The 23426-nt window shown below is 35.6% G+C and overlaps 1 protein-coding gene across 2 annotated transcripts in view; it reads left to right on the forward strand.

The window, feature by feature from the left end:
• Window positions 1-23426, forward strand: part of PRKG1 (protein kinase cGMP-dependent 1) — a 1182497-nt gene that overhangs the window by 135831 nt on the left and 1023240 nt on the right. For both annotated transcript variants that reach the window (XM_057734520.1, XM_057734518.1), the window contains exon 2: window positions 11843-12009. In XM_057734520.1, the coding sequence (XP_057590503.1) occupies window positions 11843-12009 (167 nt within the window). The remainder of the gene's footprint in view (window positions 1-11842; window positions 12010-23426) is intronic.

The raw sequence follows: 23426 nt of genomic DNA on the forward strand, positions 1-23426 counted from the left end.
TTTATCCATCATCTGTCGATGGAAATTTAGGTTGTTTCCATGTCTTGGCTATTGTGAGTAGTTGGAGCAGCATGGTCTTACAGAAGAATCTAGGATGGACGTTAAGTGTTAGATCAGCCATTTTTCTAACTAGCATGACTGATTTGTTTCTGGAAGTTTTTATTGGGAAGATAAGGTGAGGTAACATATCCAAAAGGACCTCAAAGAAAAATACTCAAAAAACTTTCTCCTGGGCAGCTCTCTGTATACCTAGACTCTGTCCATGAGGAATGTTAAGAGTGTCATCGTGGATTACCTCCCCCCTCTTCCTATCTCTTTATCCTTTTGCCAGCTTTCCTCATTCATTCCAGATATTGACAAAAATGTGGAAACCATGGAAGGGCTGTGTGCAGTGTCCAACAATCCCTGCATCTTTTATAGAACACTCACATCCATGGGTAGGTCATAGTGCAACCACTCAAGGAAAGAGTCCCCTGAAATCCTGGGAGCCACTGTCCGGGAAATATTTTGGAAGCACTGCCTCCTGTTGGCCCTCTGAATCCTTTTATTCCATCTCATTGCTACAGCTGGAAGAGCCATTGTCTTGGGCTTAGTTCTGCCTGAACTGTCTTTGGCTTAATTCTTTAAGCTGTTTATCTTTAGCCCCACTTTTACTCAGTGCCCTGCAACATCTACAACATCAGGGACCAACTCTCCTCCCTTCTATAGCCCATCTCTGCCCTCCGGAATCTTGACCTGGCAAAGCCCTTGAGTTCCCCCTTTGACTGGCTGGAGGCATTCACACAGTGTTAGATCCTGTACCTGCAAACATGTTGTTTGCAATTCAAGTGCCCTTTGTGTTACGAACCCCATGTCTTCTGCATTTATTTATTATATTCATCTCCTTGGCTTCATGGCCTGTCTGAACCTCTTTATTGTTTCTCTGTTTCTTTTGTCCTTCTCTCACTGATGGTTGTGACCTTATTTCACGGTGGATACATTTTCAGGACTAATTTTGCAGATTTGTAGGTATGGTTTACTTCCATAAATACTGCATTCATGTCCGCAGCAACTCCAGGTCACTTTTTAAATCACTTTGTGGATAATTATTGTTGTATTTAAACCCGTCAATCACCGTTGTTTGTATTTATCTGCCGTAGCTGAATTTGAACCTAGAATTGTTGTGTTGGAAATACAATAAATATTCACTGTTTGCCACTGAAAGGGACAGATCATTAAAGGGCCGTGTGGTACAAGATGATAGATAGTGGATTCAAGTTATAAAATCAAATTTATTTATCTTCCCTCTTCCCTTTCTCCCTTTTTTCCTACCCTCTTTGTCTTCTTCAATAAAAATTTAAAGTAGCTAACTCATTAGATTATAATGTTTAAGCCATTATACTAATGTTTTGTTAAGTTTATAAACTCTGTATTTTAGATTTCTATTGTAAAAATACTTATATAGAAAGCATTTAATGTTTAGTTTCTTATATTCAGACTTCTCAAATATACGTATATTGCAGATCATTAATTACATCAATTACAAAATGGTGACTTTGCAGTCTTTCTTGGAATATTACACGAGGGTGAGTCAAAAATTATCCGCACGCCGGTTATATTAACACTCTTGTTGGCTGCACTGTCTTATCAGCTCTTTCCATTCAAGGCTACTGTCTCCCCAGTCACTGCTGTGCAGGTGTGAACACGTTACATCAGTTCATTTGTAGCTGTGGTGCGAGCAAAAATGGATGCACCACCTGTGATTTGCACGAAAGAAGAGCAGCGTGCAGTGATTCGTTTTTTGTGGTTTGAGGGTGTACCTTGTGCTGTTATGTATCGAAGACTGTGCGCAGTATGGAGAAAGTGTTTTGTCGTGAAGAAGTGTGTATGAATGGATAGAGAAGTTCAAGGAAGGTCGCACAAGTGTTAGCTGTCAAGAAGGAGCCGGACCCCCATCCACATCCACAGCTGATGACAACATTGTGCGTACACGTGAAATGATTCTGTTTTCTGGGATTCTCAGTGCCAGTATTGGAACATTATCAGGAAAAAGGTTCAACAATCAACAGTGCTCATTACAGTGAGATGCTTATGGAAGAGCTGAAGCCTAAACTTCAGATTAAATACAGAGGACTGCTCTCCAAGAGCACTGTAATTTTGCATGACAGTGCATGTCCGCATACTCCTGCCCACACTGTCAACACTCCGCTGAAACTTCGTTTTGACGTGTTAAAGCATCCTCACTACAGTCCTGATCTTGCTCCATCAGACTTTCACCTGTTTGGTCTCCTGAAAGCAGCCCTATGAGGACGAAGATTCACTTCTGATGAAGAAGTGAAGACTGGTGCATTCGTGGCTTGCAGCTCAGCCTAAAATATTTTTTAATGCGGGAATATGAAAGCTTGTTGACAGATGGACAAAGTGTATTGAAAATCAAGGAGATTATGCCCAAAAATGATGTATTTGTCTTTTCTAAAAGTTAATTAAAATAAATGCTACAGCCAGAGTGCGGATAATTTTTGACTCACCCTCATATTTTTTATCCTATAAGCCTAATGAGAGCTTCCTTTTTATTTTGAATTCAAGTACAGATATTCACCCAAAATAATAGTGAATTTTTGTATACTTTTTTTCCCTCCATATTTGTATATCAAGTCTGTGTGAGGCAGGGTTTGTAGAAAGGAAAGGAGAGAGAGAGAAAGGGTATGTGCTTAAGACAGAGAGGAGAGAACAAATGTGTGAACACACTGGAATCAAAATAAGTTGAATTACATTGATGAATTCAAGAGGTGTTTCTGTATGAGAGGGTATCTCTCTGTAAAAGCCACAAGACATGCTCAAACTTCTGTAATGTGAAGAATGAATTAGATCAGAAAGGGAATCTCTCTGAATGAACCATCACAGAATTTTTTTAAACCATAGAATTATTGCCAGAGTTCCCTGCTGATACTGGTGCAGTGAATTTGTTGAGTCTTTGTCCAAGAGACTTTAAACATTAAAATGGCCAAAGGTATGCGAAAGACAGAAAGAGACAAAGGCAAGGTGACAGAGACAAAGAGAAAAAAAGGCATCAAGAGACACAGAGAGAATATGAAAGTGCATGTAATGAAGGAAGATCCGGACAGTGTTTATTTCAGGCTTGTAGTCAGTAGACCTGAGTTCTGCTTTAATCTCTTACTTGCACTTGGCAGCATCTAACCCTTTGTGTCTTTGTTTTCTTATCTGTCAAATAGGAATAATAGTTAACATTTATTCTACCTACTGTACAAGTTTTTGGCAATAATAGAATGAAATGTTAGATGTGGAATTGTTCTGAAAGCATGAAATGCTCTCTGCAGATAAAAGCTCATAGTATACAAGCATAGCATTTTTACTTTTGCAGAATTAGAGGTAAGTGAGAAGCATATTTGCTTTTGGATTTTATAATTGGGATAATTTATTCAAATTATGAATACAATTAAGTATTGTGTTCTCAGAAGTCAAACGATTTAGTAGAGTGTGGCTCGGAAGTCAGATAGGTTGATCTTTAAATCCTGCATCTACCTGTCACGTACTGGCTGTGTAACATTGGACAGGTTACATAACTGCTCTGAGCCTCAGTTCTGTGATGGCAACCTTAGCAAGTCATTGTGAGACTTACATGAAGGGTGGACTTTCATTGCAGAAAATGGAGTAATCCCTTAGTAAATATTAGTTGTAGTAGTGTTAGTACTACTATGGTGATGGTGACTCATGTTGTCATTTTTGGTTAATTTTTTCACTTTGGTTAAGAAGCCTTGAAACTCCAGAGCTTTCACAACTAGGAGCATGATTGCTTGATTTTTAAATTTTAGTTATTTAAAAAAATTTCTCAGTCTATATGCCATCTCCCTTCAGGCAGACTCAAAGTGTAATGTATTAAATGTATTCTAATGTATTAAAGCCTAATGCAGACTAAACTGTTTGGAGAAGAAATTGAATCAAGTTCATCAAAGTAGATGATCGGCCTTCCTAAGACCTGTAGGTCACTGTAACAAGGCTAAATTTGGCTCTAATTTTCTGGAAGCATCACCAGAGGAAATAACGCATGACCCAAGTCATAATTTTTGGCCAAGAGAAAGTATACACATTTGGGGTGTGAGTGGTTAGTAGAGAAACATGTTATTTTCCTGCTGCTAAATTCAGACAAATGTAAGCTAATTTAAAATGTAAGGTAATTTATCTCAGAGATTAAATCTGAGAAGTAACTGAATAAGAGAATTTTTCTAAAATGATGTTTTTAATGATCGATTTTAAAATCAGGCCGTTGCAATAATTGAAATGACAGTGTGTAACACGTGGTGATGACGTGAGCTATTGGGTTTCAAAGGACTAGACAGAAATCATGGCTCCCAATTTGTGCCCTGCAGGATGAGGAGCTTAACGGATGTTCATAGTGTGACCCTGTTGACCTTGTTGGGAGCAAGTAAATGCTAAGAGATCTCAATTGTTTGTGTGTTCTGAAAGATAAACAAGCAATTGCTTTGAAATGTTGAATTGAAATTGGACCTATAAATACATGCCAAATGATTTCTTCGCCATCATTGCTGTTTTTGTTTCGCAGTTTAGTTCTCTAATTTCAAAAATAGAGTTAATTCATAATAGATCCAGCCACATGGTTCTTACATTCTGGAATTAATGTGTGTAGTCTTATTCTCCTGGAATTCTTATGGTCGTTATTCTCATGGAAAGCACTTTACAGTTCTTCTGTGAAACCCCACAGTTCTTCTTCAGTAATATAAAAGAGGAGCTTATAGGACAGGAGTTTGATCTGGGCTCTTTTGGACACTGCTCTATTTTGAGTTAGGCTCACCAGTGTGAAGTAGCTGTTAAATGCTTCTCTGGAGCACTAAATGACTGCAGCAGTTGAATGGGAGTCTTTAATATTGACTTCTTTTGGAAGCTGATGAACACCTACAAAGAGCAATACTTTCTTTTTCTTTAATTAGTACAAGTTTGCTCCATCTGCTAACATCTAACTAGTGATTTCCAGAGCTACTTAGCATCATTCCTAGTCAATGAGAATAAGAGTATTAGTTAAAAAGAAGGCTTAAGTGATACATCAGCAAACAAATATTTTATGGGTTAACCATCTTCTCCTTGACCCCAAATCATTGTTTTTCTTTAGAGCTATAACGTATAATGTCATTTAGGTACTCATCTATTTGAGAACTACAGAAAAAAAAAAGAAGAGAAATGGCAACTGGAAATATTTGTGATGCATGAAATAGACAAAGGATTAATATCATTGACCACCTAAGAACTATGTTGCTGTCATGTATTTTGGCTCAGTGATTCCCATGTTTTTGCATCATATACTGATTATAGGTGTGAATGCTGCAAATAGTCTTGGTTTCTTCATGACTTTTTTTGTGGTAAGATTGGGATAGCTATAGCAGAGTTGGTTGATGTGAAAATTTAGTCTGAAACTTGCTGAAAACTGATTTTCAGTTTTGAGGAAATATCTCAATTGGCCACTAGCTTTGTAGGATTAAGTTTTATCTTTAAAAAATGTAGGCTTGTTGATATTTCTTAGCTCTGTACCTACAGAGTTCATTCAGGGAAGCTGTTAGGCTAGAAATAGGACCTACTGTTTGGGCAGAATCTCAACAGTTGGGGCAGAGAGAGGACCACTCTGTGAGTTTTTCTTATCTCTAGATGATTCATTGAGTATTCACAGTATATAAATGGAATGACTTGCCACAATGACTCCTGGAATTAGACACTTTTAAGGGGCCCTGAAATTACTGTATCTGAATAAAAGAGCCATGAATTACCAATGGGGGTTTGGACTTCAGAGCTGCCAACTGAAGATACTGTATTGTAGATCAAGGACCTTGAAAGTGTATTTACTGCTTCTCCTGACGTTTGAGCCTAAGACTGACCTTTGAGAGCTAAAAAGATTTAGTGAGTGTTTTTTCAGTCAAAAAGTTGATTATAGAAAAATTTTAAAACATTTTAAAATTGCTTGAGCTGATTTTCATTCTTAGTAATAATTCTGAGTATTTTTTAAAGTGCCTAGCAGTCTTTGTTGAATGAAGAGATCAGATATTAATTTTAACATTTCTGGCCATGGCTGCTTTTGGGAATATTTACGATTGCTTGGTATGTGTTCAGGGGGAAGCTAATCTAAAGAGAAGCTGTGAATGGAGAGTGAATAGCTTTTAGGCCGCTGGAGATAGCTGGAAATTAGAGATGAGACCTCATTCTCTTCTAATATGTAAAAATTGCCTGAAAGTCAGTGATTCGAAGTTCAGGTAAATGTAGGAGTTGTGAGACAGTGGTTCCCAAGAGTTTCAGTTATAAGAACTCCTTATTGACAGGATAATAAGTGATGCTTTTAGTATCTGTCAATTGATGAAATGCATGACAGAAAACCTCTATGACCTCAGTAAAATTTTAAAGTAAGTTTATATTGTTTATTCCTTATGCCAGATATATTACCTGTCAGTCATACCTCTTCTCATAATCAACCATTCCTTGTATTCCTAAGGCTTTGGAATGAAATAAAACTTTTTACCACAGCCTTCAAGTCACTGTGAGACCTGATTCTTGCCTCCCTTTGCAATCTCATTCTTCTTTCCCTTTCCTGGTGCTCACTCTATGCTTCAGCCACAAAGGTCTCCTTCCAGAACACTGGACAGATCAAGTTTCTTCCAACCTCCAGACCTTTGTATTTGTTTTTTCTTTTACCCAGAATGCTCTTCTCCATGATCTTTGCTTGGTTGGATCCTATTACCACGCAGTCCTCAGCCCAGAGAAGCCTCTTCTTGACAACTTGGTCTGAAACAGCCTGCCCCAATCTTTGAAATAACAGTAGTGCTGCATAGATATTGCAAGCCTACTACATGATAACCACAGTGTAGAATATCTTTTTATTAATGTCGAGAAAACTAATGAGACTCTGTTTATTAATAGTGAATAATGCGATCTCTCTTGTTAGAGAAGTAGCTGTATATTTCCCTATGCTCACCCCAGAATTGCCCATTTTTATCTAAGGTTGTGAAGAGAGACAGTTAGTCTTTGTGTCTATTCAGGAACTTTCTCTGCAGTAAGTAAATGGGGAAGCGGACTTTCCAGTTCATTTTCTTAAAATTGAAATTTTGGAAGATTGCTAATCCTGGCATAAAGTTATCTGGGGATATTATACCACCTAATGAAATTTTTAAGGAAGGAAAAGATCATCATGTTAGGGTGTTAGAAAAAGAATCTATATTTGATGTGTTGGAGCCAACGTACTGGCTCATATAACAACTGCTTGTTAACTTTTCAGGAATTTTGCAAACAGGTTGACTTTGCATTAGTAGCTTGAAATTGGCTATGGTAGGAGTATTTATACCATAGAAATTGGCAAACACTACAAACCAGGGCTTTTTTCTTCTGGAGAGCCCGTTTAACAGCACACCATTATATATAGCCAATATTTCAGAAGCTGACAATTTGATGATGACAAATCAGTAGGACCAGCTCGAAATAACCGAGTTGCTTTTATGGTTGTTTGGATTAAAAAGTCACGAATTTGGGGCATGGAAGAAAGAAGGTTTTTTTTAAATCGATTGTTTGTACACAGAAGCAGACAGGAAGGATAAAAAATCAAGATCTTTGTATTTACTTCTTATGCCTTTCAGGTCAGGCTGCTGAATTCTTGCAAAATGTTGTTAAGATATGTACTCAGGGTTAGGGCAGATAGCCACCTTCTGGAACTTGCGATAGCAGCTTTCCTCAGCTCCCATACTGATAACACAGCTCAGCTGATCTCATGTGCAGCATCATGTCTTAGTTACAGTGTGTTAGACTATTTCTTCAGGGAAAGAAAAAGATTCCAACAAGAGTTAGGTGGAGCCTCTGGCTGACTGTGGTTTATAATGTTGGAGCAAGTGGAGACTAATGAGAGTTGCCCTAAGGTTTCGAGCCTTCAGTGGGAAAGGACTTAAAGGAAAACTCTATGAAGAGGCAAGACTTTAAGTATTACTCACTGACAAGAACATCTTTGAGTCACACTACTCTGTGAAGGCAGGGAGGAATTATTTGGGATGTTTCAGAGGCAAATGTCACTGGACGATGCCTCCAAGGAGGGATAGATGATAAGATGTAGGTCCTATATTTCTCAGTTTGTCTCAAAGTAACACAAAGGCATATATGAAAGCCTCCAGTTTGTTTCTTCAGGGACTTTAGATTGAATGTCCTCCATTTAAAATGAAATTTGAGAAGCAAGAGCATCCTGAAACTCCTCCCCAACCCCTCCAGTTTGTGATAAGCGCTTGGAAAATTCAGATGATTCTGTGGGATTGTGTAAAACTGCATTGTGTCCTCTTTTCTGACGTCTTTATAAAACAGGTTGATTGTACTGTTTATGAGAACAGAGAAAGTGGCTTTCTTCAGTTTTCTTTGGACGTAGCTAATTATTTTCTTGGAAGAGGGCTTTATTTTTAATCTTGCAGCAGTTTTTGGACTTAGATTTTCATGGATCACTATTATTATTTCCCAAAGGATGAGATAGCATCTGTAGCTAAACAAGTTGGGATTCTGGGCTTGATAATATCTAGTCTTTATTATATTAAAAAATATGAACCCCTTGATGGCCTTACTCTCTGAGCCAATGAAAATAAAGGAATTTTTAGTAAAGAGAATATTGTGCAATTTGATTAAAATTAATTTCTTAAAGATCAAATAAGTCCTCTTATTTGGAAAAGTAACCCTGGAACAGTAGATCTCAGGAGTCACTCGCAAATCGCTACTGGTATTCTTGAGGTTAGGAACAGTGAAGATAATTAAGAAAGGAGATTTTATGAAAATCATAGATGAGGACAAAGTTTTGTATCTTGTGTTGAATACTCAAGGGAAACACCTCTTTGCCTCAGGAAAAATAAAGTTTTAGCGAGCTGGAATAAAAAAAATATTAAAAGAAACATACAGCTAAATAGTCCTGTCAAAGTAAAGTAAAAGTCTCACAAACAGGACTTTTTAATTTAGAGTCTGTTCTGAAATTCTTAACTACTGGCTATTCATCACCATCTGTTTACTAGGTGAAAATTCCTGCTGTTAGTATTTAGCAACCGGCCAGGTGAAAGAGAACCTATTGAAAAGAGTAGTATTGAATATACCAATAATGGTCAACCAATATTAAGTATCTAAGTCATTGTTTAAATGAGAAATAGATTATTATTTTTCCTCATAGCCGAGTTACTTTTCATAAACTACCTTTGAAATTAAAGAGTTTTTCCATATAAAAATGTGTGCCCATTCTAGAAAATTTTACAGAGAAAAATAGAAAGAAAAAATATAATTCTGTCACCAAAGGCAACTGATGCCAGCATTTCATTTCCTTCTGATACTATTCCAAGTCACGATTGTATACCCGATTATCACTCTTCCTATTACTGCAATTGCAGTTACTACCACCACCGTTTCACCCACCATTTACTGAAAGTAACATTGTATTTTTACCAGTCTTCACATATTTTTTCCAGTTTTATTGAGAAATAATTGAAATATATCACCATATAAATTTAAAGTGTATAGCATGATGGTTTGAGTTACATATATTGGAAAGTGATTATCACAGTTGGTTTAGTTAACATCCATCATCTCATATAGATAAAAATAAAAACAAAATTTTAAAAATTATCCTTGTGATGAAAACTCTTAGGGTCCACTCTCTTAACTTTCCTTTGTATCATACAGTAATGTTAACTATAGTCATTATTTTGTACATTATGTCACTAGTACTTATTTATCTTATAACTGGAAGTTTGTACCCTTTGACCACCTTCTTCAAATTCTCCCTCCCCCGACACACCACCTCTGGTAAACACAAATCTGATCTCTTTTTTCGATGAGTTTTTTTTTAATTAGATTCTTCATAGAGTGAGATAATACAGTATTTGTCTTTCTCTGTCTGATTTATTTCACTTGGCCTAATGCCTTCAAGATTCATCTGTGTTGTTACAAATGGTAGGATTTCTCATTTTTTATGGCTGAGTAATATTCCATTGTGTATCACCACAACTTCTTTATCCTTTCATCCATCAGTGGATACTTACGTGGTTTTCACATCTTGGCTATTGTAAATCATTCTGCTATGAGCATGGTGATGCAGATATTTTTTCCAAGTTAGTGGAAGTTCATAAAAACAGCCTGCTCAGGTTTAACACGTGACAGGACTAAAATTGGGATTCAAATATATCTAACTCAGGATCCTATTTTCTTTACATTTCACACATGCATGCTTTCTTATTCTAAAAACAATTCTGTATCATGCTTTTTTCACTTAAAAATAGTATGATTTTTCCATGCCATTAACACTCTTCATAAACAATTGAAAAATTTTTTTTGTTTTTTATTTTTAATTTTTTTACATTTTGGCCAGGCCATGTGTCGTGTGGGATCTTAGTTCCCCGACCAGGTATCCAACCCGCGCCCCCTATGGTGAAGCGTGAAGTCTTAACCACTGGGTGGCCAGGGAAGTCCCTTCATAATTTAATTGCATCATTACAGTCCATTCTAAGTATATTTTTCATGTTGATAGTTTATACTGTTTTAATTTTTGATGTATACCTTTTTACCACTTAAAACCAAATCATTACAAAACATAACGTGTGAAGGCTAGATCAGTTAGACTGAGGTCTAGAACAGAAAACAGGCAGAACTGGGGAGTGCTAACGCTGTCATCAGTATTCACTGCTGCAGGCCTCTTCCCTGAAAGCCACACGTTAAGCACGCGTGGACAAAGACCACCTTGTGGTCAGGTGCTGTTCAAATTAAGACTTTTAACATAAAATTCCAAATGTGTTGCTTACCTTCTGTGTTGCTAAGGACTTTGCTTTTGTCTTATCCAGTTTCTGACTTCTCTGACGGTAATGTTTGTACAGTTCCTGACAAAATATTTCTCACTTTCTCTTTACTTTGATTTTGTATCCTTAGGAACTTATTTGGAACTTCTTATCCCAGAGAACCAAATGATCACCATATTTCTAGTTCTGCAAAAATTCCCTGTTAAGCACTGAATCCCAATTACAGAATTTGTAAATATTTTTCCTGCGGACTACCTGTTTAATCCCATGTGTAAACCATGTTGTGTTTAAAACATCTTGTTCAATAGAGTTTTATCTGCATGGTTACTTCAATTTAAGCTGCTTGAAGAAATAAATATTCTCTAAAGAAGCATGAGGTATGGATAAAGAACTGACACACTTATACCAGTGTTTTCAAACAGCTAATTAAGTATCCAATTATTTACCATTTTTAAAAATCCAGCATATTTCTTGAGCACCTCTACTATAACTGGCAGTGTAGTAGACACTGGGCGTATAGTAGAGAAAACACTAAAAATGATCTCTGCCCTCATGGAGCATGAAGTCTAGTGGAAGAGGCACACAAAAAATAAGTAGACAGATTGTGTTTTACTCTAATTGTATATCATACAATACATCCTGATATTCTTTTATAATATATAAACATAGTAATAATGGTGTTTGTTCTATAAAATGTTGTATTTTGTTCCTATTCATTCTCTAAGTTGCAAGCTTCAATTTGAAATGTTTGTCCATTGGTTTGCCCATGATCTTTGGGTTCCAAAACGTCCTAAAACAAAATGGAATTGTATAATTTTGCTTCTTTGTTAGTCCCATATTCATTAAATGATACTTTACTTAACAGAAAATTTCTCAGTGTCTTTCCTGCTGCGGTGGAATTACTTTGTTCTCAGGTCTGTCAGGAAATTATTGGCTTCCTAACAAGAAAATGCCTTGGTAGTGCTCCTGAACGCTGTCCGGCTCTGCTCAACTCCACAAACTGTGAAAGCGCTTGTCAGTTTTGCCAGTAAATCTTCCCTCTCTTACCACAGGTCCAAGGATCTTATAAAGGAAGCCATCCTTGACAATGACTTCATGAAGAACTTGGAGCTGTCGCAGATCCAAGAGATTGTGGATTGTATGTACCCAGTGGAGTACGGCAAAGACAGCTGCATCATCAAAGAAGGAGATGTGGGGTCCCTGGTGTACGTCATGGAAGGTATGGTTTGTAACTCTGGTCCTCTGACGTTCAGATATTCTCTTTTCATCTTATCAGCCTACACACAGGTGGCAATGCATCACATGAGACAATTCCATTTTTCCTTTTTTGTTGTTTAGAAACAGTTTGAAAAGAGGTGGAACACTGCTTAGACACAGTGGTTGATTAATCGTTTAAAGTGTTTGTGTTTAGAATTATTAATATGAGAATCTAGTATTTTTTCAGACATGGGGAAAGGATGCTAACGTGAAAGAAAGAATTGCTATTTATTGCACTGAATAAGACCACACATTGTCAGATCATTGAGCAAACTCACAAAGCTTCAATGGAAGCTTAAGTCTATTGAAAGTATTTTTGGTCAGATAATCAAAGTGTCTTCAACTCTACTTTTACCTCCCAGTATATGACTAGGTTTCCTGCTATGATGCTTCTATAAAAAGAGAATGTTGTCAGGGTTTCATATGTGTCTGTTAGAAACAGATCATAAAGGTTGGATGGTATGTTAGCCACCTGATTAATAAGAGCGATAGCTTGTTTCATAAATCTTGCACAAACTAAGATAGAAACTGCTTTGGAAAAAGAGAGGCCTGCACTGTGTAAATATGGTTTATGTGTATGTAAATTTTCATAGTGTATATTTCTGACTTGAAATTTATAATGGCACATTTTCCTTTTGGAGGAAGAAAGAAGCCTGAAATCATGACTGAAGTAGCTGAGAAGAAAGTGAGTTCAGAAGTGTTTGTGATAGGAGACAGTTGACAGAGAAAAACCACAGTCGATTTATTTGGTGGTAGTTCGTGTCTCACCCAGAGCATTCATGGCAGTGTCCTATAACTGCCACGTTTATAGGTCATTCAGGGGAGAGGTGTATTTGGGCAAGTCAATCAACTTCTCTGAGTTTCACCCAGCTTATGAAAAAGAAGATACTATTTCTGTCTGGCAGTTGTTTTCAGCTGGTAATGATTCTGTCCCCCAGGGACATTTGGCAATGTCTGGAAACATGTGATTGTCACAATATGGGTGAGGGTGGGAGTGAAGGAGGCTCCTGGCATCTAGTAGGTAAAGACCAGGGGTGCTACGCAACAGGGCAGTGGCCCACAACAAAGAATTACCTTTCATTAGTGCCTATGCTGAAAAACCTTGCTTTCTAACTTTACAGGATTGTTATGAAGTTAGTATGGAATAAGTTGTGTGGGTGTGTAATGTAAAGTATAAAACATTATAGAATAACAATCAGCATTATTATTTCTGTTAAATACTTGACTGTACTTAAGAAATGTTCTTTCTACATTAATTTTTCTTTGTGGTCTTTTTGGACATATATCAGGCAATTGATATTTAAGTATTAATTTCTATCACTTTTATTTCTTTATAGTTTTCAGCTTTTGTGTCAGTGTTATAAAGCTTTTCCCCAGGCCAAAAGGACATAAATGTTCGGCTAGGCTTTCTTCTGACAAAAACAAAATACAGTAAACAAAAACAAAACAATATACACTTGTAGAGAATTGCAGGGAAAGGGGGTGAAATTATAAGGCAAAGGTATATGTGGGTAGTGAGCAGGAAGGATGAGAAAAACGCAGGAAATATGTAGAGGCCAAGTGGAGACTATAAATATAGAGGCAAAATGTTAAGAGCTGTTAATAATTAGAAACCAAGCATTTAAAGCATTTCCGAGATTATAATATGTCATATTATTTGATTATTTGTATATTTTATTGGCAGGAGTGTTTTTAAGAACACAGCTATTGTATAAAGCAGGGTATACTTTACTTCAGCGATTTTCAAATAATGTTCATTATTGATATTCCATTCAAGAAATGGGTGTTTTGAAAACTCAAGTGTTTGGTTTTTGTTGTAGATTTTTTCCTAAAAATTTTTGTTTATTCATGCCATTTCTGTTTTCTAGGACTAACTGCAACTTTACTACCTGTATTAGAAGAAGCTTGGAAATTGTAGTTAATATTTATTGAGTTTTTAGAACTCAATGCCCAACATATAGAGTATGCTTTTTCTAAATATTTTCCATATATAAAATTTATTTAATTCTCAAAGTGATCCTGTGAGGTAAGGGCTAATATTTATTATCCCCTTCTATAGATGAGAAGACGGAGGTGCAACTGGTTTATAGTACAATTAGGAGTGAACCCATGTAATCTAGATTCAGAGTTCAAGCTCTTAACTGTGGAGCTATGTATTAGTGAGGGTTCTCTATAGAGAAAAAGAGGCAATAGGGGGTGTGTGTTTGTGTATCCGGGTGTTGAGAGAGAGGTTTATTTTAAGGAATTGGCTTCTATGCTTGTGGAGGCAGGCAAGTCCAAAATCTGCAGGGTAAGGCCGGCAGGCTGGAGAGCCAGGGAGAAGTTGATGCAACTTTTTCTGAAAGCCATCTGCTGGCAAAATTCCTCCTTCCTCAGGGGAAGTCAGTCTTTTTTCTGTTAAGGCCTTCAACTGATTCGATGAGGTCTACCACCATTAAGAAGGTAATCTGCTTTAACTCAAAGACTACTGATTTAAATGTTCATTCCATCTGAAAAAAATACCTTCACAGAAATGTCTAGTTTGACCAAATATCTGGATATCATGGGCTTGCAAGTTGACATAGAAAATTAACCATCATAGATCCATTCCTTGTCAACTTGGCACCTGTACACATCTCCTTAAACCATACTCAGTCTCCAAGTAAAGACAATAAGGGGGTCATACTTCTGCCTAACATGATATAATGATCCTGTGTACAATGAAAACAAACAAACCCTTTTCCCAGAAAAGGAAGCACAGTCCTTGGATAGTGTATTCTCTTCTCCTTAATACCCCTTAACTCAAATACTATGATGTACAGTTAACAATATGTAAATACTATGATATAAAGTCAATACATCTTATGTTACACGGTAAGCGGTTATAAGAGAGAAGGAAACAAAGATTTATGCACACATGCACTCACTCATACATACAAATGAACATATTTATAACAAAATGAAGAAAACACCCATGGCAGACTTCCCTAGGTAAAGGTAAATATACTAATTTTTCCCCATTGCATCAAGCTAATTTTAATATATTTTATTTATCTTCTTTTTCCTGCTAGATTGACTAAACAGCAAGTCATCCTAATTATGCTTTTAAAAACAGGGTTCTAAATAGTGTACCAGTATTCAAAGTGACAGATTTTGCTATGATGCTGTTGGTTGACTTTAGTTAAACTCACTAAATGACCATAATCTCATAACGTGATGCTGATCTGTCCCCAAGCCATAATTCTAACTAGTTGCACATAAGTTTGGCTGATTCTGTGGTAATACTCTCATGTCAAAATAATTTAAAATAAAAAACCCTGTCATTTAAATTTTTATAAGTTTTAATTGAGGAAGTGTTTCATTGCTTAATTAGCTTTTTATCAACACATTTAATCTGAAAAGTTAGATGGCACTCTTCTTGATATAGACAGATTCTTTTTCATCTGTGAACATTATTAATATTTATAAAGTATACCATAGCAACAATGGATGAGTAGGCTATAGAGGATCCTTCACAAACTTGCTTATTATCAAAACATTCAGAAAAACACCTAGGGAGTTTACGTGGAAGATCAGTCCAATTTTTTCTGTCTCTCTTCAGTTAAATGAAGTTTTCTTCATAAAAATGCTTGTTTAACATGTGCCTTTAATGATTTTTGTTTTAGCCTGGGCGGTGTCCCAAGTATTATTGCATACCTAAATGCCAAATTTTCCCATCGTTTTAACAAAAGGGAAGAGTCATATGTTAAGACTTTACTAATTAGGATGACTGGGGGAAAATCATCTGGAGGTAGTGTAAATATATCATGTATTTTCAAGCAAAATGAGTTGTATGACTTTCAGATATTTACAGTTACTGGCTAGGGGAAGTTTCAAGTTTTGATCAGAATCGTTTTGGTATTTATTACTTAAGGCAGCAGTGGATCAAGTTGCTAAGCCTTGATTTATATTTTAATTATGTTTTCAAATATGTAAATGACTCATACAGAATACTTGAATGCAGCTTATTTTCTTAAACCAGTAGATCTTGGCCTTAATTATGATGTCATATTTGTTAATATCTTTACACGCTTGCCCTCTCTTTTTTTTTTCCATTAAGATAAACATCCATCTGCCATCATCCAAAAGAAATTCTGATTTAGTGATTGAGAATTGGTTATGTAAATCAAACAAGTTTGGGAATCTAATATTTTTGTAGTGAAAAATGTCTAGTTTATATCCATTAACGTGGTTGATTTGCTTAGGGATATTGGTTTAACATATTTTCTGTGATCTTTCATTGTGGAAGCAGATAGATTACATTTTATTTTCTGGAAATGGCAAGTATCTGTTTAGTGTTCTTTGATTATTGGTTATTTTAAGTTCAACTTTTAAGTGAAACCATCAAGTTGTTTTTTTTTTTTTTCACGAGGCGCTTGTTAATGATAACAGCTTTTATTAAGTCCTTATATATGGTCTCACATCCATTCCTCTTCTCTTATTAGTTCCATCTTTCTTTTTGCAAGCATAGCTGTGATTTGGTTTTATCTTGGTCCACCTCTGAGTCCTTATTGTTGAGGACTAGACTCTGCCTTGTACCTTAAAAGCCCTCTTTTTTGTCTACCATTGATAGCATTGATTTTGTTTGCCTCGCAGGTTTTTAAAAATGTTTTTTAAAGAAGGAAGAATTCTTTCAATTCATCACACAAGTGATTTTTTAAATAGGGCTTTTGTACAGTAATGCTAAGTGATCTGTGATTATTTGCATCAAGGCTCGTGTTTCTGTTGTTGTTGCACTGAGATTTCCCTCTTGTCTTCTGAAGACTAGTCATCTGCTTCCCTTTCCGATGAGTTGGTTGATACCAGGTCTGCCTGTTAAGCTAATGTTCAACACTATTTATTCTTCAGCATGGACATGGGTCATGCTAGCCACCCACCATCAACAGTGAACTTATACGACTTCATGCAGCAGGTTCTCCCATCCCCCCGCCCCATCCCCTGAAACATTTTTACTGCTTTTATAATTGAATAACATATGAAAGCTGACATTCAAAGAGGCATTTTTATATAAAAATGAACATTAATGAAGAGCCTCACCATGTCAGTTGGCATTCAAAACACTACCTGAGAGTATGAGGGAATTGAATGCATTTTCATATGAATTAGCGCAGCAAATTTAACATGAGAAACAGACCATTTTATTCTCCAAAATCAGGTGTTGCCTTTTGGCCTTATGAGTTTTTCATGTTCTTCTGAAGTTAGGGATAGCAAAAATAACTTTAAGTACAAACTTAAAGTTATTTTTGCTATCCCTTTATAAGACCGAGCTTATCATATTAATGATAAAGAACAAGCTTATGTGCTGTGTTAAATATAAGACAACAGACCCCAAATGCAGCCACTTATGCTGAGCCCCATGTCACCAAATGGAGACTCAATTATAGTTTTGGCTCTCCCATAAATGGAATCTTTAACCAGCATGGACATATATATATTACCAACTGTAAAATAGATAGCTAGTGGGAAGTTGCTGTATAACAAAGGGAGAACAACTCGATGATGGGTCATGCTTTAGAGGGCCAGGACAGGGAGGGTGGGAAGGAGTTGCAGGAGGGAGGGGATATGGGGATATATGTATAAATACAGCTGATTCACTTTGGTGTACCTCAAAAGCCTGGTAAAAAAGTGTAAAGCAATTATATTCCAATAAAGAGCTTAAAAAAAAAAAAACCAACCCCAGTATACAATGTGCATGCTTACTTTAGGATGTTTTTGTACTTTATATTATATAAATCTAATAATACTGCATGCATTCTTCTGCTACTTCATTTTTTTGTTCAATATTAGCTCCCACTATTTTATACCGAATTTTTATATTGTTTCTGCTATTGATTATATTTGGGTTGTTTCCAGTTATTTTGCACTGATTACTAATGAGGTTGAGCATCTTTTCATGTGTTTATATGCTGTTTGTGTTCTGTGAAGTGTCTGTTGTAGTCTTCTGCCTATTTTTTTGGTTGGTTGACTTCACATATTTTGAAGTTTAATCCTTGTCAGTTACATACATTGCAGATATTTCCTCCCATCTGTATAGCTTGTAGTTTTACCTCTGTGATATCTTGTGATGAACAGAAGTTGTTAATTTTAATGTGGTCAATTTTATCAGTCTTCTTCTTGGTTTGTGCTTTTCGTATCTTTGTAAGAAATCCTGGAAGGCAGTGTTTCTCATGCCCACATATGTGTGTATGAGTGTGTGTGTCCCTGAAGATATGCGTGTAGTAGGTTAGGCGTGTGAGGTATTATCTTCAAGGAATATATCCACATTTATAATCTAAAGGAGAGTTGTCTCTTTCAAAGCAGGAAGCTGGAAAGGCAATACATTTTTGCTTCTCTGTTCTTTTTTTCCAACACATTTAAAGAATTCTGTATAAGTTGCCCTCAGGGGACAGTAAATATGTTTTTGAATATGCTTGATGATAGCAATTTCTTTTTCCTGTGAGGGTAGATTTTATATTTGGAAATAATCACAAGCCATTTAATGACAGATTTGATGAATAGGGGTAGGTGATTAATACTTTTTTTTTGGCTAAAACTTGTAAGGATGTGTGTATATATACCACTATAAAGTAATGACATTTTTTGTATAATTCAAGAAAAATTAAAGATGTTTGCTTAAGAACATCATTATCAAAAAATGACATATTTTGAAGGATAGTGTTCTTAATACTGATTTGTCTACTTAAGTCTTTGTTTGATTTTGTAAAATAAACCTTATCTTGTTGTGGTTATACGAATGTATAGTTCTCCATTTTCTTTCTAAATTATTAATGGTGAAAAAGAAGGTGAAGGGTGTGGCTTTTCTTACTTTTGAAGACTCCTGAAAGCCAGAATAATTAAAACTTGCTATGCTTATTTTTTTGAGATGATAGTTGAAAAGCCATCAATTTTGTTTTTCAAAAAATTAATCTGAAATTAGTAAAGCAGATCATGGTTTGTGTTAAAAAAGGTGCAACTGTTTTTTTCTTCATAACGATTATGGGATTTATTTCTATGCTGACTCATTTTGCTAAAGTATCAGTATCTCCATTTTTCAATTTTGAGAGAATGGCAAATTTGAAAGTTTAAAAATATATTTTTGATGAAAACCTAAACCAAAAACAGCATAGCTAAGAAATGAAAAGAAAATGTGGATCAGTACCTTCTTAATAGTAGTGTAATAACACATTGATCTCTTGCTGATGAGGTGAAATTCACTTCAGCCATCCTTTCCTGGAACTCTTGAGTAGTTTGCATGCTGAGCACTAAACAGGATTCTAAAATTGTTGAGGGTTCATGTTAAGAACACATAGATGTATTTCTTCAGGGACTTTAACAAGATTTCCAGTGATTTTTGTTGAGGGGGTTGGATAGACTAATGCTTTTAATATCCATCCCACTAATGAAAAATCCTTGAATGGTTAGTAATTGTTTTGGCACACTCTCAAAGGACAGGGAAGATAGGTGATACTTCCAGCACAGTGAAACTGCCTGGTGTAACCTCCATGGCAACAGCCCCACCCACCCACGCTCCATCCTGCCCCCATACTCCAGAGAAGATCAGAATGGGTCTCTGAAGTCCTTATTGGAATTGTCCCATGACTTTGCATTTGAGGAACACAGCCTGTAATTGCACATATTTTCTCTGAATTTAACTGCTGTACCTTTGGAAGGTTGCAGTCTGAGTCTGATCTTTATATTTTATATTTAGGACCTTCCATAAACTTCTTTCTGATGAAAATGAAAATATTTTTGTACAAAAGCCCCTGCAGAGGTGTACAAATTTAGAATTATGATAGAAGACTTAACATAGTATTAAAATCAATTCCTGAGAATCTACATTGCATGCATATTTAAAGTATCAAGGACTCATTGAGTATATTTACGTTAATGATTTATTTAGTACCTTTTTTTTTGCCTAATTTGCCCAACTTTACCAAATAAATTGCTTTCTTTGTATCACAAACATGTCTTAGAGTTGTTCATAAGAATATATGGGAGCAAATGCTTTTAAACCCAAATATTATTTACTTTCTACTTGCTTTTTGCAATCTTGTGTAACTTAACAAGAAAAGTTGTTATTCTGTACACTTTTCAATATCAATGCAAGTTACTCTGTTCGTTTATCAATAGCAAAGCCATATTAGAAAAAGCATCTAGTGAAGATGGCCAAACTCTTATGGAAGGTAGTTTTCCATTTCACAAATACGCAATGGTATATTTTCAGAGGAAAACCAAAACTTTTCATAAAATCGTAATTAATAGTGTTTAAAGTTTTCCTTCAAAAATTGAGTATATTCCTTTAAAAGATCATTTATTCTCTACTGGTGAAAAGAAGGGAGTGAACATTTATTCCCAGTAGAGCTTAATAAATAGCCTATTGTAATAACTTTCACTGAAAGCCATTCACATACTCATCAATTTTTTTCATTTTTATGACTTATAAGAACATAATTCAGTGTTACATTTTATATTTGGCTTATGTTTATAGAGCATCATTTTACATTATTCTTTTATTACATTGCATTTCATAATGGTTTAGGATATTTAATACCTTCAGCATATTCTTAATGTAGATCGATGCTTTCTCTGATGGTTCATGCAATAATGGTACATGCCCTCAAATTAAAGCCATTTTTTAAAGATTTCTGGTGCAGAGCTTTGTATTGACTCACCCTGTTGGAAATATACACACTTACATATTTGTAGTTTGTGCGCATGCATGTGTATATGAATTTACATGAAGTTATCCATTCTCACATTTCAGATTATCTTTCAGGAGATGATGAAGTGGTGGTAGTATCATATATAGGATCCTATAAATGGTTAAATTCATATTTACAAGAAAAGCAGAAAATTTACAATAATTATATTGATAATAGAGCTCTTATGTCACTTAAAAATTAGACTGCAAAGGAAAAACATTTGGTTTGTAGGTTTTTGAACACCATTGTGCACACCAGTCTCTTAAAAGCAAATTAAGATGACTTGTATGGGAAGTTTTGAAATTTCATTTAATCCTATGAATTTGAATTTTTATATATTGTATCAATTCTAAAGGTCAAAGGCATATGAAATAGGAAAAGTGTTTCAGCAGATTTTTTTGTGTGTGTTGAGAATTAGGTTACACATATACATAGCAGGTATTGCTAAGCTACCATACTTTCTCTCCCTCCATATGGTGTGTTTCTACGAAAGTAGAAAGGGTGTTATAGATAAAGCAGAGCTTGGATTTGACTGAATGTAGTTCATGAATTTGTGAAATTCTTTGTATTTCCCCTAACAATTGAGAATAGCAAAGAAAGTATTCAATGAAGTTCTTTTTGCAATAGTTTCTTTACAATGATTCACTAATTCATTCATTTGATTATTCATTTCCCCATTTTGAGTCCTAAAAAATACGTCTTCCATGCTGACTATATCTCAGTAGGCGCTGGGGATGTAATAGTGAACAAGACATACACGGCTCCTTCTCTTCTAGAGCTTCCATCTTGGTGATGGTAATAGGGGAAAAGAACAAAGAACGTGCATGGAGACAAGCAAATACATTCAGATAGTGCTCAGTGCTATGAATACATTAGATACAACAGGACGGTTTGAGAAAGAATCATGAAGGTGGGTCTGGTAATGATTGGGTGGCTCAGGGAAGGCTTCCCTGAGGGAGTAACATTTGAGTTGAGACCTGAATGATAAGAAGGAGCCAGATACAAAATTGTGGATTCAGGATTCTAGATGGGGACAGACAAAGGCAAGTAGTAAAGCTATAAGGTGGGGAAATGTTAAAGAGACAGAAAGAAGGCAATGGTATGAGTTAAGGTTGGAGAGTTTGGAAGAGGCAAGGTCACACATTAGTACCATATTAGTAGTTGATTTTTTATGCCAAGAGATTTAAGAGTTTAGGTTGAGATGGGCCTGATTTGATTTATGTTTAGTAGGTATAAAAATGGATTGCACTAATAATCAAGGTTGGAAAAATGTGTTGCAGAGTGGTGGAGGAAACAGGGGATACCACTTGGGAGGCTATGGCAGTAATCCAAGCAAAATACAACATTGACTTGGGCTAGGATGACAGCATGGGAGATGCAGGAAGTATGGTATATTCCAGCAGCTCATAGTTGTGATATGGGCGAGAAAGAAAGAGAAATTGGGAATGACTTTCAGGTTTTTGATTTAAATAGTTGGGTGAATGGTGGTGCCATTTTCTGAGATGGGAGAAAGTGAGAGGTGTTCAGTTTAAGAAAGTAAATCAAGAATTTTGTTCTGATAATGTGAAGTTAAGGTGTCTATTAGACATCCCATTGGAGATGTCAAGCTGATAACAGTGGATACATGTCTGAAAGCTCAGTTAAGAGATCAGATTATGGAGGTAGAAGTATTCTAACTAAACCAGGCATAGGAGGAAGCTTGATGAAAGTAGTTCTCTTATAATTATAGTTGTTTTACAGTCAGCAGATTAAGTAGATAAAGCATAGATACAAACATTCATAAATATTTTAAAATTCTCCATGAAAAATCCTCAAATAAAACTGAAAATTTCTTCCTACTTTGTGCAAACTAGTATCCTTAATGCAGCAATTCTCAAAGTGTAGTCTGTGGACCCTTTTGGGGGTTCCTTGAGTTCAAAACTATTTTCATAATAACATGTTATTTGTCTTCTGTCTCATTCTCTCATGAGTGTACAGTGGAGTTCTGTGAAAGTCACGTGATATGTGACATAGCAGCAGGTTGAATTCAGAAGCAGAAAATGCAGCTGTCTTGATTGAGCCGGACATTAATTAGATTTCCAAAAAGTATAAAACAGTGGAATGGTTCCTGTTAAACTTTTTGTTTTTAAAATGTAGTTACTTTTATTAAAATATATTTTAATATATGTTTTTTATTACTTTCGAGAATAACTATTTTAAAAAATTCTCAATTTTAAGGTTTAATGGAATAAATTTTGATAAATACAGCCCACATAAGCAAAAGCTTTTTGACATTTTCAGTAATTTTTCATAATGTAAAGAGGTTTTGAGGATAAAAGTTTGAGAACCACTGCCTTAATCTATATGACCTGAAGACCAATTGGATGTTTGTTTCAGAAAACAATCTAGGATTAGTTTAAGGTTCAAAATATCAGATATCAACTCCACAACCTTCAAATAGCACAGAAACAGGACCATGTTACAAAACAAATGTTTTTTAAATAAACTCTTGGTACATTAGAAACAGAAAATTTTCTGTAAAGGCTGGCATTTAAATCTAGAGCAAATAGCCAATACATATCAACAATGGGCAAATAAGTTCCACTAAGTGCTTGTTATTCTGTTAGTTACATTCCATTTCACAGTTTGAAAGGTATCCCTGAGGCATTTTGTGGGTTCTGTTTGCACACTTTCTAAAGTT

The sequence above is a fragment of the Hippopotamus amphibius genome, chromosome 5 (genome assembly GCF_030028045.1).
Source record: "Hippopotamus amphibius kiboko isolate mHipAmp2 chromosome 5, mHipAmp2.hap2, whole genome shotgun sequence".
Lineage (NCBI taxonomy): Eukaryota > Metazoa > Chordata > Mammalia > Artiodactyla > Hippopotamidae > Hippopotamus > Hippopotamus amphibius.